The sequence below is a fragment of the Tachysurus vachellii genome, chromosome 2 (assembly GCF_030014155.1).
Source record: "Tachysurus vachellii isolate PV-2020 chromosome 2, HZAU_Pvac_v1, whole genome shotgun sequence".
Classification (NCBI taxonomy): domain Eukaryota; kingdom Metazoa; phylum Chordata; class Actinopteri; order Siluriformes; family Bagridae; genus Tachysurus; species Tachysurus vachellii.
In genome coordinates, this window is record NC_083461.1 from 38,729,249 (window position 1) to 38,743,460 (window position 14,212).

General features: G+C 39.6%; 2 protein-coding genes across 2 annotated transcripts in view; both read left to right on the forward strand.

The window, feature by feature from the left end:
* Positions 1–1,039: 1,039 nt before the first annotated feature.
* On the forward strand, positions 1,040–6,843 carry LOC132841971 (serine/threonine-protein kinase D3-like). Its single transcript, XM_060864639.1, has 16 exons — positions 1,040–1,105; positions 1,682–1,758; positions 2,250–2,316; positions 2,455–2,581; positions 2,659–2,730; positions 2,843–2,957; positions 3,414–3,510; positions 3,593–3,695; positions 3,787–3,927; positions 4,020–4,257; positions 4,906–5,000; positions 5,102–5,152; positions 5,365–5,743; positions 5,849–6,025; positions 6,121–6,233; positions 6,359–6,843. The coding sequence occupies exons 2-16, from the start codon at positions 1,689–1,691 to the stop codon at positions 6,392–6,394; spliced, it is 1,881 nt and encodes a 626-aa protein (XP_060720622.1). The 5' UTR covers positions 1,040–1,105; positions 1,682–1,688; the 3' UTR covers positions 6,395–6,843.
* A 6,497-nt stretch (positions 6,844–13,340) lies between these two features.
* The window catches only part of mtnr1aa (melatonin receptor 1A a), a 31,114-nt gene continuing 30,242 nt past the window's right edge, over positions 13,341–14,212 (forward strand). Inside the window, exon 1 of the mRNA XM_060864643.1 lies at positions 13,341–13,829. Coding sequence (XP_060720626.1) covers positions 13,628–13,829 — 202 coding nt within the window. The 5' untranslated portion in view covers positions 13,341–13,627. The remainder of the gene's footprint in view (positions 13,830–14,212) is intronic.

Below are 14,212 nucleotides of genomic sequence, written 5' to 3' on the forward strand. Positions count from 1 at the left end.
GACTGTGGCCAGCCTGCTTCAGTACATAATCAAGTGCCTCGTTTAGGTTTATTGAACAGTAAGCATCAAAATTCTTCCCAAAACTTAGAGTTGAAGCAACGTTTATTTCAATAGCTCCAATGGTTTGATGTAGATGTTGCATGAGATGGGTACAGGCTCTTTTAAATAATCCACCAAAGAGATACACGGTTCACTGTAAGTACAACAGTCTTCAGTAACTACAGCTCAAATGAAAATGTCACTGGTCATACACTGATTAGCAAACTCGGTAACTTACAGTGGCTTTCAGATCAAAAACACAATCTCTGGATCTAACATGACGATACGTCTAAGAATACCATCAAACTAAAATTTTAGTTTTTATTTAAAATTTTTCTTCCTGACTAATCTGGACACAAGTTCAGAATAATTCAGAATTCAGAATTAATTAGAATTAATGTTCTCCTAAACCATATTAATAATATAGCATTTGTATATAATACAGCATTTGTATATAATATTTACATAATAATAACAACAATAATAACAATAATAATTAAAAAATAATATTAATATTTATAAAAAATAATAATGAATAATAATAATAACAACAACAATAAAAATAACAACTTTTTTCAGAATTTGTATTTATTTATTAATATATATATATATAATATAATTATTGTTATTATTATTATTATAAACAAAAGCACTGCTTTCATGTTTTGTTTAGATATTGAGGGAATTTGTCTGTATGGTATAGACAGCAAAGGCATTGTAAGAATCACTTAATAAATATAATAAATATTCTTACTGTAGTTTATCTATTGCAACAATAAAATAAAATGGATTTCATTATAAAATAATAATAGGAAAAAATCATTTTATATTTATTTAGTGGTCGTTTTTATTATGTGTTTATAAAGTGTATGTTTACTTGTGGCAGTTGATGTGACTTGAAAGTTTTTACAGTAGACATTTGAAGTGTGTTTTTATTTGATCTGTTGTTGTTGTTGTTGTTTAAATCGTGAACATGACGTCACTCACTACGAGAGATTTTGTCACGACTCAGAGGAATTAGTGACATTCTAGAGTTTTACTCAGTTACTCATGTCGAGAGCTACAAGTGAGTTGACTTTGTGTTTTTGTCTGATTATAAATGTGATGTAAATGTAGAGTAAATGAACTATTAGTTGATGTCAGAAGGTCACTAGATGTTCCACAGACCCCACGATGGGCGTCGAGTTAGCTGATGCTAATTTCGGTGGAATTTTACAGCGTCTAGACTAAATAACTGCTTTCATGATAAAACTTATAGTACAGTATATACAGATAAGAACTGAAATGTGAGGAAATAGACGTGATAAATACTAGTTTTTAAACACAATTACGAGAGAAAAAGCCTCTCACAGCGAGCATTAAAACGTTACTGCCGCCATTTTGTGACGTTTCGCTATAACGCTTTATTTCGCATATAAAATAGAGCAAAATTTGAGCACTGAACATCATCCAGCACAACAGAGTTGTTTTTAACTAACTAACTTACATCCTGGTGAAAAAAGTGACCTCCTGTGGTGAGAACCGGTAGTGTGTTATTTCTCTCATGAACGCTTAGGTTTCTGTTTGAGAGAAAAGCCAAAACATTTCGAAAATAACATGAAATAAACATTAAATCGCTAATGTTTAATGTTTTTTACCTCAGGAATTGAATGAAAATGGCAGATATTCTAAATCTTACCGATGAACAGCTTCCTGCTGTAAATCCTTGGTTTAATATAGGTAGGAAACACACACACACACACACACACACACACACACACACACACACACACACACACACACATGCACATACACACATACAAACACACATTCACATACTGTACACACACATACACATATACACACACACTCACACACACGCACACACAGACACACACATATACACACATACACACACTCATACACATACAAACACACACATACTGTACACACACATACAAACACACACACACATACGAACATGCACAAACACACATATATACACACACATACAAACACACACATACTGTACACACACATACAAACACACATACAAACACACACACACACACACACACACACACACATACTGTACAAACACACACATGCACAAACACACACACACACCAGAAAATATATCAGGTATAAAGTGTACAATGCTTCAAAATATATAACATTCACAGCATAGTCATGTAATTACTCAGTAGCTCAAACTGAGGTTTTCACTGCAGGGAACAAATTATGGGATGAACCTGAACCCTTGGAAAACAACCATGAAGTTCATTTCCCCCTTATGAGGTGAGTCTCTTTTTCCTTTCATATATCACACAGAATTTGAACATTAATTGTAACCAGTAAAGAATAATCATCAGGAGTTTAATACTGTACGTGTGCACAGTAATCCAAATAACGCAGTTGTGTCAACGTGTGTTGCAGTAAAAACATGCAGAAGGAGAATCTGCTGCAGTTTATTCAGTGGCAAATACAGAATAGTCATAAATGCAACCAAGTGGAAGAATATATCTTCTGGCAGATAATGGAATTGTTCTGCCATCAAAATGGAGTAAGTATTGCAGGTTCATTAAGCTACATCCCCAAAACCTACAGTAGACGTGTTAGCTAATGATATTTCTTTTACAGAAAGTGATGATGTGCGAAGTCGCCTTCCTCCTCTTGAAGGTCTACGACCTGCTTCAGAAGAAACCAGTTGAAGTAAGTAAGAAGTGATCACACACCAGTATCAGCATGTGTCTGAATGTGAACGTGTAATTTTGCATTGTTTTTGCCAGTATCGTGCTGAACAACATGTTAATTTGTGCTACAGGTCAGAAATGTACAGACGTTGAAGGAGTGGTGCCTTCCTCTGGCTCGACTTTTGTGCTCCGCTGCACCGGATGACAAGCAGAGAGAAGCCGTGATTAAGATGGGAGATGATCTCGGTATGGATACACAATAGTAGTATTTTTCTATTATTATGTCATGTGTCACGGTGGCTTAGTGGTTAGCACATTCGCCTCACACCTCCAGGTTTGGGGGTTCGATTCCCGCCTCCGCCTTGTGTGTGTGGAGTTTGCATGTTCTCCCCGTGCCTCTGGGGTTTCCTCCGGGTACTCCGGTTTCCTCCCCCGGTCCAAAGACATGCATGGTAGGTTGATTGGCATCTCTGGAAAATTGTCCGTAGTGTGTGAGTGAATGAGAGTGTGTGTGTGCCCTGCGATGGGTTGGCACTCCGTCCAGGGTGTATCCTGCCTTGATGCCCGATGACGCCTGAGATAGACACAGGCTCCCTGTGACCCGAGGTAGTTCGGATAAGCAGTAGAAGATGAGTGAGTGAGAGAGTGTCATGTATCATGTATGTAACTGCACTGTGTCCTGATCCTCACATGTATCTGCAGCCTTCAGAAAACTGACGTTCGCAGCACATATCTGCTACGTGGTGGCGGAAGTGGAGCTGGGGTCACGTGGACAGTTCGAGTTGATCGGCTGTGACAGGTATTGTTGTATAAGTGTGTGTGTGTGAGAGAGAGATGGTTTATTTAGACTTGCTACTGACACATTGTTCTATTGCTTCCAGATTGCCATATGGTATGTTAGCCTTGTTTGAACCCTTTCTGAGAACTGAGACATACGAGTACGTGCTGTGGCTGACCTCAGGAAAAGCCCAGCCAAGCTTCCAGGTTGGAATTTATCCTCTTTTCTATTTCATGGGAACTGATGAGTCAAAACTAACCACTGAGATCGAATGAATGAATCTCTTGTCTCTCTTAGATCTTCAAGTACTTACTGGCCAGCAGAATGGCTTATTTGTATGCACCTGAAAGAGCCATTAAATACTGCGAGGTCATCGCTAGAGCAGTCGTCACTTTCCCAGACAGAACGACAAGGAGTTTTACTGAACAGCTTGTTTTGGTAAATAAGTTTATTACTAATTCTGAAACAGTTGCTAGGTTTCAAAAAGCATCATCCTCCTCACCGATGTACTTTCTGTGTCCGTCTTGTAGCTGTCTTGCAAACTGCAAAACGAGGATGCTGAGGAACCCGAGTGGCTGCTAGAGCTCAAGCAGCTGCACAGAACTAAATTAGCAAGTGCTAATGTTAGTGATGACCCAGAGCAGCACATGACATCTACCAGTCAGACATTCAGAGCTTCTGAGATCCAGCAGTCAGAAGGTTGCTTGTTGAATGAGAATATCTCTGAACTCCAGTGTCCTGATTCGGAGCACTACGCCGACCTGGAAGGTAAGTTACGCTGCACCATGTGGACAAAAACGGAACTGAACATTATTCACAATTTGTATTGTGGAAGCTGTAAGTACAAACCCAGTCAACAACAACATGATCATGTCTGATCATTTATCTATTTTAATGTCAACACTGTTTACAAGGACCTTTAACTTACTACTACCAAAATAACCATGCTGTAATAAAATATCCATAGACAACACAAGTCTCATTCAATACTGAAACAGAAGACACTGAACTTGATGCTCTATCGTTCTTCATTCAATTTTATTAAACTAAATTATTGTCTAGGGGGCACGGTGGCTTAGTAGTTAGCACGTTTGCCCTCACACCTCCAGGGTTGGGGGTTCGATTCCCGCCTCCCCCTTGTGTGTGTGGAGTTTGCATGTTCTCCCCGTGCCTCGGGGGTTTCCTCCGGGTACTCCGGTTTCCTCCCCTGGTCCAAAGACATGCATGGTAGGTTGATTGGCATCTCTGGAAAATTGTCCGTAGTGTGTGATTGCGTGAGTGAATGAGAGTGTGTGTGTGTGCCCTGTGATGGGTTGGCACTCCGTCCAGGGTGTATCCTGCCTTGATGCCCGATGACGCCTTCGGATAAGCGGTAGAAGATGAATGAATAAATGAAAATTATTGTCTCTTTAACAGCTTTGCTTTCGTTGCGGTACCAATTGGGAGAGCTGCTGAGGAGCGGACACTTCGGCTTTGTTTACAAAGCGGTCCGGATTGCAGATAAGAAAAAGGTAAAGGTTCTAAAAAAGGAAAGGTTTTTGCTGACATTGCAAACAATTAGAAAAATTGTGCCTTTTAGAATCGACTAATTATGTCTTGTATTTGCGAACAGGTCGCTGTTAAGGTCGTCACTAAGTATATACCTCTTACAACTACGAAAATGGTAAGTAATCTTATTTTTATTCATTGTAGTTACTTGTGCTCCGACTCACATCCAGGAAATCTTTTTATTACCTGACATCCATCACAGGAACACAGGAACACAGGAACTGGTCTAGCATCAGTGCTACCAATCCAAACCTTTACCATTGTAACAGTTCTGCTTAGTACAGTTTAGATGTGTTCACATCCAGCCCATGTCTGTTGTCATTTCAGCCTGGAGTGTCGGAGGAACTGCCCACAGAGGTGGCGCTAATGATGATGGCGTCCAAGCCGCCTGTCTGTAGCAACATTGTGGAGCTACTGGAGTGGTTTGACATGGGCAGTCAGTTCGTCATGATTCTGGAACGACCAAGCCCCTGTATGGACCTCGTGGAATTTCAAAAGCTTCAGAAAGGTTTCCTGTCTGAATCACAGGCTCGAGACATCATGGTCCAGGTGATTCGGGCGGCTCGTCACTGCCGTGACCGTGGGGTGTTTCACTGTGACATTAGGGCTGAGAATCTCATCATCAACCCTGATACTTTGGAAGTCAAACTGATTGACTTTGGCTGTGGGGAATTACTGAAGGACACAACGTACAAATATTATTACGGTAATTACACAAGATAGAATCACAATGAATGCAGTTTAATGGAGAATATTTTTTAAATGAGTTTGTGACTTTGCTCTCGGTGCTCTTTCTCTCTTTTACACTCAGGCACTATGTACTTTGCACCTCCTGAGTGGCTGTATGGTGATAAGTACATGGCCGTTCCTGCTACGATCTGGGGTTTGGGCGTACTCCTGTTTCACTTGCTCACTGGAGAATTCCCCTTCGAAGGACTACTTAGCTTAAATTACGGCTACCTGAAAGTACCTCCTGACTTGTCGCCAGGCGAGTCTATGCAGAAACATGCACAATAAAGCTATAATATAATAACAGCAAAATGCTTTTAAAATGAACCGTCGATTTTTATTTTATCTCGACAGAGTGCTTCCACCTGCTAATGTGGTGCCTGGATGTAAACCCTGAAACGCGGCCATCTTTCGAGCACCTGCTCAGGCACGAGTGGTTTACTGGGACAGTCCAGGACAAAGTCCAGGTCAGACAGTGAGGACGCAGTAGAGCTGATTAATATCATCTGAGAGGTGCTGTAATGTCTTTATATGTAAGACAAATGTTTTCTGTCCTCTTCTATTCTCATATCGATTGTGTTTTGCTTTGCAGATTCCTCCTGAAACCACAGATCTTGTGACACGCTGACAACACACACACACACACACACACACACACACACACACACACACACACAAACAAAAACTTATGGACTTTATTGATATTATTGACTTATTGATTTTGCAGTTCTTGAATTAGTTTGAAAATGAAAACTGAATCTGGAAAGTTATATTTGTTGAATATTCAAATTTAATTGAATATTAAATCTTACACCTTTTAATAAAAGATACACACAAACAAAAACTCGGAATAAAAACACACTTCAAACGGTCAGTCGACGTTTCGGACGGAGGAAGGAACTGCCCACAGCACACAGAGGTGGCGCTAACGATGATGCTTGTGCCATGTGATTTGTTACGTTTTGTTTACAACTTTTTCATTTTGGTTGTTGAGGTTCGATGATGTTCTTGCATAGACTTTGCTTCCAATTTCTTCAGAGGTAAAAAACCTGGAAGAAGTAAATGACTCAATTATTACAATTATCAAATGATTTTGGAAAATGCTGTACAAAAAAAATGTTTTTTTAATGGAAATAAAATCACTTGAAATAAGTTGATAGTTGCTGAGCATCTGTATGAATTATGTATATTCAGAGAATTCACAGAAATACTGTAGCTAAACTTATGAGAAAGGAAGTACAGTTGTGTTCAAAATTATTCAACCCCCAATGCTGTAAATGGTTTTAGGGAATTTAGTGTACATTTGTAATTGTATTCAGAATGAAATCCTACAAGGACTTCTTAAAGAACCATATGCAACTAAAATGACATCAATTAGTTTTGTAATACAGTAGTAAATGTTTCTTTTGTGAATTCTTCATTGACATAATTATTCAACCCCTTAAAGACTACCACTCTGAAGAACAGAGGTTCAATGAAGTGTTTTCAATCAGGTATTGAAAACACCTGTGGATATCAGGGAGCAGCAATAAAGCCTAATAAGCACCAATTAGGCAGCTTTAAAATGACTGTGATACTCAGCTCCTTCTAGACATTTACTGGTGTGGTTACAAACATGGTGAGGTCAAGAGAATGGTCCAGGAAGACAAGAGAACAGGTGATTACTCTTCACAGGAAGGGCAATGGCTATAAGAAGATTGCAAAGATGTTAAACATACCAAGAGACACCATAGGAAGCATCATTCGCAAATTCAAGGCAAAGGGCACTGTTGAAACGCTACCTGGTCGTGGCAGAAAGAAGATGCTGACTTCGACTGCTGTGCGCTACCTGAAGCGTAGAGTGGAGAAAAGTCCCCGTGTGACTGCTGAGGAACTGAGAAAAGATTTGTCAGATGTGGGTACTGAAGTTTCTGCTCAGACAATACGGCGCACCCTGCGTAATGAAGGCCTCCATGCCAGAACTCCCAGGCGCACCCCCTTGCTGTCCCCAAAGAATAAGAAGAGTCGACTGCAGTATGCCAAAAGTCATGTGGACAAACCACAGAAGTTTTGGGATAGTGTTCTGTGGACTGATGAAACAAAATTAGAACTGTTTGGGCCCATGGATCAACGCTATGTTTGGAGGAGGAAGAACAAGGCCTATGAAGAAAAGAACACCTTGCCTACTGTGAAGCATGGCGGGGGGTCAATCATGCTTTGGGGCTGTTTTGCTTCTGCAGGTACTGGGAAGCTTCAGCGTGTGCAAGGTACCATGAATTCTCTTCAGTACCAGAAGATATTGGATGACAATGTGATGCAGTCCGTCACAAACCTGAGGCTTGGAAGACGTTGGACCTTTCAACAGGACAATGATCCCAAGCATACCTCCAAGTCCACTAGAGCATGGTTGCAGATTAAAGGCTGGAACATTTTGAAGTGGCCATCGCAGTCACCAGACTTAAATCCGATTGAGAACCTCTGGTGGGACTTAAAGAAAGCAGTTGCAGTGCGCAAGCCTAAGAATGTGACTGAACTGGAGGCTTTTGCCCATGATGAATGGGCGAAAATACCCGTAGATCGCTGCAAGACACTTGTGTCAAGCTATGCTTCACGTTTAAAAGCTGTTATAACTGTAAAAGGATGTTGTACTAAGTACTAAGATTGAATGTCACTTGGGGGTTGAATAAAACTGATAATGATGTGAGCTCAGAAAAGACATTTGTGGTTATTTCATTATAAATGTTATGTTATATTTGTCTGACCTACATGTGCCTCTTTGATTTAATTGTAAGCAGGATGACTGAATGATCATAATCAATGTCAAACCGACCAAAACAATCAATTTCAGTGGGGGTTGAATCATTTTGAACACAACTGTATTTGAATTATTTAAGACAGGGATTCCTAAATAAACGGCTACAACCCCATGATGGAAACCTCTTTTTCATTAGTTTATTTATCAAATTAATTTTAGAAATATTAAAGAGAAAATCAAATGTTGTGTGTCACATTCAGACCAGCCATGTTTAACCTCTTCCACCCTAGGCCTAATTTTCTACAAGGTGTATTTAAATAATTCTGGTACCAAAATAAAGCTAACGTGAGATAAAATAGGTGTTAAAATAAGTATATATCGTCGCTGTCAGACGGAATCCTCGTATCTCCAAAACCGTTATTTTTCAGGAAATTAAAAAAACACCGTACCTTATCTGCAGTACACAGGGTTTAGTCCGCGTTGCAGTGGATTGTCTTGCGCTAAATTCCTGTCCTCAGACGAGCACCAGAACTAGCGGGGGTCAAGATTTTTTTTTCTTTGAGCCCAGTGTTTTGAAGACATTTACCTCAGAAGACGTGTTGATTCGTTGTGACTCTTCTTGTGGAGAAATATGCCGTGAAGCTCTCCCACGGAGTGAGGAAGAGGTGGACAGTTGAAGTGTCCAATGGAGTTATGAGATTTGCGCTCAAGCTATTTTCAAGACTTTAGATTGGTTAATAACGTAAAAATAACAGACCCACGTGGGGACTGACCAATAGCATCGATATGTGAAAAAATATGAAATTGACCAAATTTGGACATACGAGGTTTCCGCCCGACAACGACGATATACAGTATATTTTACCAGGTCGGAGTAAGAGAAGATGGAATGAAGCAAAAAAATGTACAATTCCATAGAGAATATTCCTATGAATTATTCCTGAAAGCCTAAAAAGTAGAGAAATCTATTTTATAACATCTCACCATTACCTGTTTTAAGTTTGATTTATGTTTTGTGTATCAGAGAGATTATAGAGACACACGTTAGCACACCTCTGTATCTGAGTTTTATAAGCTACTGAATTATAAAACGTTATTTCATTGGTTTATATGTCAGTATAGGTGTTTATTCCATCCATATATAACTATTTAGGGTTTGTTTTGGGATGTACTATCACCACCACATACAGTAAGAAGACAAACTACCTACCTACAGTAGAAAGCTGTGTTTTGCATACTGGCCTTTTCTGAATTAGTAAACGCATTTGAAATTAAGGAAAAATTTAAATTTTGATTTTATGACAGAGGCGTGTATATTTTTATGGGAGACAGCTTGTCATTGTGCATTAATTTACACAACATTTTACAGTTTAACTTGCAAACCTTATGGACAGGTTGTTTGGTCTCTAATGTACCATCTAGTGCATGCCATTTTTACATTTTCCCTATGTAATTTGGTGAAATAATGCATTACGGGGGTCACGGTGGCTTAGTGGTTAGCACGTTCGTCGGGGTTCGATTCCCGCCTCCGCCTTGTGTGTGTGGAGTTTGCATGTTCTCCCCGTGCCTCGGGGGTTTCCTCCGGGTACTCCGGTTTCCTCCCCCGGTCCAAAGACATGCATGGTAGGTTGATTGGAATCTCTGGAAAATTGTCCGTAGTGCGTGAGTGAATGAGAGTGTGTGTGTGTGTGTGTGTGCCCTGTGATGGGTTGGCACTCCGTCCAGGGTGTATCCTGCCTTGATGCCCGATGACACACACATACACTCATTCACTCACACAATCACACCCTAGGGACAATTTTCCAGAGATGCCAATCAACTTACCATGCATGTCTTTGGACCGGGGAGGAAACCGGAGTACCCGGAGGAAACCCCCGAGGCACGGGGAGAACATGCAAACTCCACACACACAAGGCGGAGGCGGGAATCGAACCCCGACCCTGGAGGATATATATATATATATATATAAAGGACGATGTAAAGAAGGACTTTTCTCCTACCTTCTAAGCTTTAATTTGTCTAGTAAACGCAATGCAGAACGGTTATATACACATGACAATTAGACACGTTAAGAACAGGTGTGCAGAGGTGGAGAGGAAGAGACAAGGGTGGGGCAGACACGTGACACCGAACATAAACAGAAGCACGTGGCCAAAGTCCTGACATCTCTAATTTTATTTGTTGTGCATGTGTGGAAAATGATTAAAATAGAATAGTTCACAGTATTTATAAGAATAAAGGCTTACCGTTTAATAATGTTAAAGAAAACGTAGAATAGAATAAGCCAAATTCGTTACACTATTATATTTAATTATAAAAATTATATATAGTTATATTTAAAAATCCATTATAAAAAACACAGTCACAATTGTTAGCTGAACAAACCATTTCAAAATGACCTACTCTTAGAAAATTATCACCATTGGATCCACTAGAGAATTCAACCGTCCACTAGATGGCGATAAAGACCAAATATTCAAACACTATATTTATTTATGTTTATTGTGTTTTTTCTGCTGAAAATGTGTTATGGACTATTTAATAATCAACATACACTTAGAATTATGAATGATGCTGAGACAGACGAATAATTACTTACTTAATTCATTAATTTAATTAACTAATTACTTCATGTATTATGTATTTATAATTCATGTATTTCTTTCTTTTTTTATTTGTTTGTTTATTAGTTACTTAATTATGTATTGTGTGGTATAAATAAAAAACACATGTTTTAAAGCCAATTACATATCAACGACATTTTACATTTTACTACCAAAACTATAGGAATGTGACAAACATTTACGTAGTTTTTGCTGACGTACTTTAGGTTTGATATCAAAAGATGAATATGAGAAGAAAGTTTAAAATATTAGCTTTTATTATCTGGTATTTATATGTAGATGTGTCAAACAATATAAGAACATAAGACATTTCATATCAGACAATCAGACAATTTGTAGGCCAGCAAAATTATTCGAACTCGTTGCTGACGGGCGTTTCTTGTTCTTTTAGATGCTCTGAGCATCTAATCTTTGTTTTAGCCTCCAGATACTCTTATCAAGACTGTCTGAAAATATAAGGGGAAAATACAACAACAGCTGGTGAGAAACATTGTGAAAGCTGTGAAAAACAAAACAAAAGCAAAAGTGACCTCACCAACAGCCTCCATGGGGAAGGAGTGAAGGATAACAATCCACCATTCAAACAAGACTTCAAGACCAGAAATATAGAAGCTATACAACAAGATACAACGTCATTCGAGACGTATCTATTCCTATACTATGTAGCAGCAAATTGCATAAATTCATGCAGATGCAGTTTTCTGGTCTCGTTCACATCAAACATCAGAATAAAGAACAATTTGGTCTCTGTGAGTTTATCAGTGGTTATAGATGCTGAGTGGAGTTTATAAACAGCACATTTTTCACATACTGCGATCTCTACAGTTTACATACAGTGGAGGCATTAGTTGGATTTGATACTAAATTGTGCCCCTGTGTGTGTGGTTGTGTGTGTATTTATGTGTGTATGTGTATTTATGTGTGTGTGTGAGTGTATGTGTATTTATGTGTGTGTGTGTGTTTGTGTGTGTGTACATGTATGTGTGTACGTGTGTGTGTATTTGTGTGTGTGTATTTATGTGTGTGTGTGTTTATGTGTGTGTATTTATGTGTGTGTGTATTTGTGTGTGTGTGCGTGTGTATTTATGTGTGTGTGCGTGTGTGTGTGTGTATTTATGTGTGTGTATTTATGTGTGTGTGTGTTTATGTGTGTATGTGTTTTTATGTGTGTGTAAATTTATGTGTGTGTGTGTGTGTGAGTGTATGTGTTTATGTGTGTATTTATGTGTATGTGTATTTATGTGTGTGTGTTTATGTGTGTGGTGTGTGTGTATTTATGTGTGTGTGTATTTGTGTGTGTGTACGTGTGTGTGTATTTGTGTGTGTATTTATGTGTGTGTGTGTTTACTGTATGTGTGTGTATTTATGTGTGTGTGTGTGTGTATTTGTGTGTGTGCGTGTGTATTTATGTGTGTGTTTGCTTGTGTGTATTTGTGTGTGTATTTATGTGTGTGTGTGCATATTTGTGTGTGTTTACTGTATGTGTGTGTATTTATGTGTGTGTGTGTGTGTGTATTTGTGTGTGTGCGTGTGTATTTATGTGTGTGTTTGCTTGTGTGTATTTGTGTGTGTGTATTTGTGTGTGTGTGTTTGTGTGCGTATTTATGTGTGTGTCTGTGTGCGTGTGTGTGTATTTATGTGTGTGTGTGTGTTTATGTGTGTATGTGTTTTTATGTGTGTGTATATTTATGTGTGTGTGTGAGTGTATGTGTTTATGTGTGTATTTATGTGTATGTGTATTTATGTGTGTGGGTTTATGTGTGTGGTGTGTGTGTATTTATGTGTGTGTGTGTACACGTGTGTGTGTGTATTTGTGTGTGTATTTATGTGTGTGTGTTTACTGTATGTGTGTGTGTGTGTGTATTTGTGTGTGTGCGTGTGTGTATTTGTGTGTGTATTTATGTGTGTGTGTGTGCGTATTTGTGTGTGTGTCTGTGTGCGTGTGTATTTATATGTGTGTGTGTATTTATGTGTGTGTGTGTTGGACTGGGGCGTCATCCAGAGTGTATTCCTGACTAAGTTACTATGCGACCCTGATGAATCTGAAGCGCGTCCTGAAGATGAATAAATAATTATTCAGTACACGTGTCTGCGCGCGCAGATTTACACATTGCTCTGTGGTGGATACACACATGCAGTGCCATTTGCGCTCACAGGAGCGCGCGCACGAACTTTGTAACATAAGTCTCTCCCATCACATCTCCGTGCCGTGTTGCCACATTGAGAGCTTTTCATGATGCCGGTTACTTTTTTCTTGAACTAGAGAATCTGAAGAAGTTCATCAGAGATGTAAAGAGAATCTGGCAACCGCGCGCAGTAACTTTACGCACGGTCAAGTTGAAGTACCTAATTTCCACTCTCGCGCGCGCACACACATACACACACAGACACACACACACACACACCATGGAGAGACGCGCACCGCAGGACATTCACTCTTCAGTCCCCCGGCTGAAAGCAGGCAGTTGGATGGACACGCAGCGAGCCAGATGTTAGGTGAGAAATGCCAGCTGTTGAGAGGCTCGCGATGCTTCTGAACGGGAGTCAGGTGAACGACTCCACTGCTGGAGATCACGCGCTCCACAGACCGCCGTGGATCACCACAACACTCGGCTGCTTCCTCATCTTCACCATCGTGGTGGATATTTTGGGCAACCTGTTGGTTATTTTCTCCGTCTACAGGAACAAGAAACTTCGGAACGCTGGTGAGTTTGGTCGATGGTTAGGTTTATATCTGAGCATTTTTGGTTAACATCAAACCTGTCGCTCTGTCAGCTCCAACAAATAAAAAATAACAACTTCTTTTGGGAATCTTTTGGGTTGTTATTGCCATTAGGATCGTTTAAGAACCATCCTTGTGGCACCTTGGGGTGCTACTACCAAGTGTACAATCTTATGCATTGCGTCTTGTACCTGGAAACGTGAACAATGTTCAGTGTACAGTATAATATTCGTTCATTTTACGGACACGTGTGTGTATGAGCTTTGCGCGCGCGCTCCTATTGTTTATGCACATCTGTCTGTCCGTCTGCAGGTTTGCGCGTTTTTGACTCTTCTCTTCTTTCGCATTGCACAGTCTTGTTGTGTT